This window comes from Haliaeetus albicilla, chromosome W (assembly GCF_947461875.1).
Source record: "Haliaeetus albicilla chromosome W, bHalAlb1.1, whole genome shotgun sequence".
Lineage (NCBI taxonomy): Eukaryota > Metazoa > Chordata > Aves > Accipitriformes > Accipitridae > Haliaeetus > Haliaeetus albicilla.
Window position 1 is genome coordinate 29,595,123 of NC_091515.1, and position 3,148 is coordinate 29,598,270.

General features: G+C 41.8%; 1 protein-coding gene across 1 annotated transcript; it reads right to left on the reverse strand.

The window, feature by feature from the left end:
- Nucleotides 1-621: 621 nt before the first annotated feature.
- Nucleotides 622-2,245, reverse strand: LOC138683400 (uncharacterized). The gene is given in 2 exon segments (XM_069775115.1): nucleotides 622-1,197; nucleotides 1,199-2,245. Coding segments are annotated over 2 exon segments (1,623 nt in total).
- Between the last annotated feature and the right edge of the window lie 903 nt (nucleotides 2,246-3,148).

Sequence of the window (3,148 nt, forward strand, 5' to 3'; positions counted from 1 at the left end):
AAGTCATCTTTTATGCTTAGTAACGCACCTTGCTCCACCTCTGCCTCAGGAGTCTCCACCCTTCTCAGAATACAATTATCATATCTCCGCCCTTCTCAAGCGAGGCTATCACGCAGGCGCGGGGTCAGTGTCCGAGGCGTGGTTAGTCTTGGAGGCGGGTAGCCTTCGACCAGGAGGTGTGTTTTGGTATTATTATAATGAAGCAAAGTTCGTCTAAAGTTCATGATTTCTTCGTCGGTGTTATGCCAACAGTGGCAATTCATCCTTTTTGACAGTAGCTATGCGGTTATCTCTAACGGTTCCAGTCAGGTACCTTCCAGGAACCTCGTACCGCCCATTCCGTCCTTGGGACCGGCCGCTGCGCTCCAAACAGGCCATTGTCAGGTAATGTACTGTTCATGTTCCTGATGACAATGTTGAGACAATGCTGATTTTCTGACCGACTCTTACACCACCCCGTGGCTCAACATGGTCGTCAGGACCGCTTGGTGGTAGCATGATAAAGGAGAAAAAGAAGAAAAGGAAAAGAAAAGAGAGAGAAAGAGAAGGAGAGAAGATTGAAAGGCAATTACAGTGATATCAATTACAATCAAAACTGTTTATCAATTGATTTGGGGATGTCTACATTGGATGGGACATCAAGCATATTATATGTAAACGTGTTAACCGAGTCATCATTTTCCAGGTTATGGCATACAATACTGCTGACAAAACCAAACTGATCAAAACCAATATCAAGAGAACCACGATGGGGTGGCACAACGTGTTCAGGATGCCTGTAGCAGTAGGCGACCATCCGAAAAGTGTGTCCCGCCATCTATGTTCTGCATCCTTTTGCACTCTTTCTAAAACTCGGTGTATTTCTTTCACATCATGATGAACAGTTATTAAGGTTTTCTGTCCGTTTTCCCTAATTTTTCCCAAAATCTCAACCAAATCCTTGTGTTGTAATAACTGTTTTACCAAAGTGAGATTCATTCCAATGGGTATAGGTAACAATTCATCAGTCAACATATAGTTAGATTGCAAAAGTTGGTGGGATGTGACCGGGGCCGAATAGGAAAAATCACATCCGACAATCTTAGTACAATTACAAACACAGAAATTTGAATGATTTTTAGTCTCTACAACTACCTCATCTACAGATAGAGAGTCACAAACAGTCCTCAAACATACACAGCCTTTGCCGATATATATATATACATATGAGTACTGTTTCAGGGTTTTCATTAGGATGAATCTCAAAATGGCAGATATTTTGTTCAGTATCTAAACAAATATCTTGCGCCTCAATTGCATTACCTTCACAAACAAATCCTTGTTGTTCTCGTACAATACAAGATTCCAAATTAACAGTTTGCCATTTTTCATCCACCTTTCGGGCCCATACTCTATGCTCAGAGGGACAGAGTATAGTTCCGTTGTGGTTCAACCCTAATGCGATAATGGGATAAATTGGGTATATGGTAGCATTATATATAGTAAGCACAAAAATTGTAGCTAGGTTTGTAACGGGATCATAAGTAAAGTTCACCAGATTCCACCAGGATTGGAGTTCCTTCTCAAAATCAGTGGCACTGTCCCAAATTATTTTCCGAATTTCAGTGGGGAGGATACCTTCTTCACCTTCTCTTATAATTGAGGCGGCTACCGACTGCGTCCATATTTGAGCCTGGATACAACTGAGAGCCAAAGAGAGGTTATTTTGGATCACCCCAAGTGCATCAGTAATCAACTCGTGGTCCCTTACATTTACCTTTTCCCATTTTGGTAATATATTTGACAACAGCCACTGGTTAGTCCCTAAAGCCAATAAAGAAGATCGCAAAGGCTGTTGTAATTTAGCCAAATCACTAACTGAGGTAGCCAACTTGTTCATTATTACTTCCGAATCGATGCTATTTAAAACTCCCAATCCTGTTCCCAAAACACCGGTTAGGTCTCTCCGTGTTCTTCTTATGGGAAGAGTTCGTTTTTGCAGCCAGGTTGTCCATCCCTCGTAAGAGGTCCTTAGGAAAGGTGAGCAAGCTGGCTGAATGTCTGAAACATTGTTCTGCAACGACAATTCAACTTGCTTGAGAGACCATGCCGGGTTAAACAACATTTGTTGTAGGCCCGTATTTCTGATCACATATGGTCCAATTTCAAAGGTTTTTGGGCTAAGCACGACAATTGGTTGAGTAGTAGGTATTACAACATCTATTTTAAATTCTCTCCAGTATTTAGTGTTATTTTTACGACACATAACTTTATAAGAGTATTGTACAGCAGTCAAATTTAGCCAACAGTCTAGGTTTTGATTTTGACACAACAAAATAGGGCCATGTGGTCCAATTCCATAACTGTCTGTGGATTCAATCAACTCGTGGTCCCTTACATTTACCTTTTCCCATTTTGGTAATATATTTGACAACAGCCACTGGTTAGTCCCTAAAGTGATCAGTCTGCATCTTATTGTAATGTTATTTCCTTGTACCACTGTGAAAGAGGGTATAACTTCATCTTTGTCAGTTAGCGTGAAAAGGGTATCTATGCCATTGTGCGTGACTACTGCAACAAGCATCACTAGAGGCCTAGTTACAGCATTAATTTTGAATTTAAATGTTAGGCCTGATAGCCCTCCTGTCGGTGGATTAGATCGCCAATCGCACACCACATAGACTGACTTGGTCAAAGTGAAATTATACCAACAATCTCCTTGTTCCTTAATACAGGATTTGGTGATTTCAACATTAGTGGTACTTGGGTCTAGGGAGTAGTTACCGACATTCTTTTGACGGCAACACGTAATGAGAGAATCCTGCTTGTTACACCTCCATGCTGTAGTAGGACAGAGTTTCGCAGTGATGTTGGAACTAGGGTCCAATAGATTTCCAGAGATCGTAATTGAAGAGGCTTTCTCATGAAGACATCCTTCCACCTTTCTGCAGCCCACTTGGATTTTTTCTCCAATCGTTCCAGTCAGGACACGGACCCAGTCTTTCTTGTCCCATTCCCCCCACTCAAGTGGGTGGTACACTTCAGAATCATGCATTACTACAGTGGCTAAGTTTGGGAGACGGTCTTTGGGATACTGTCCCATACTCCAAGTATACTGGACAATAGCTTGGGACCGTGGCCATTCTGTATTCTTTTGGCTACAGATTAG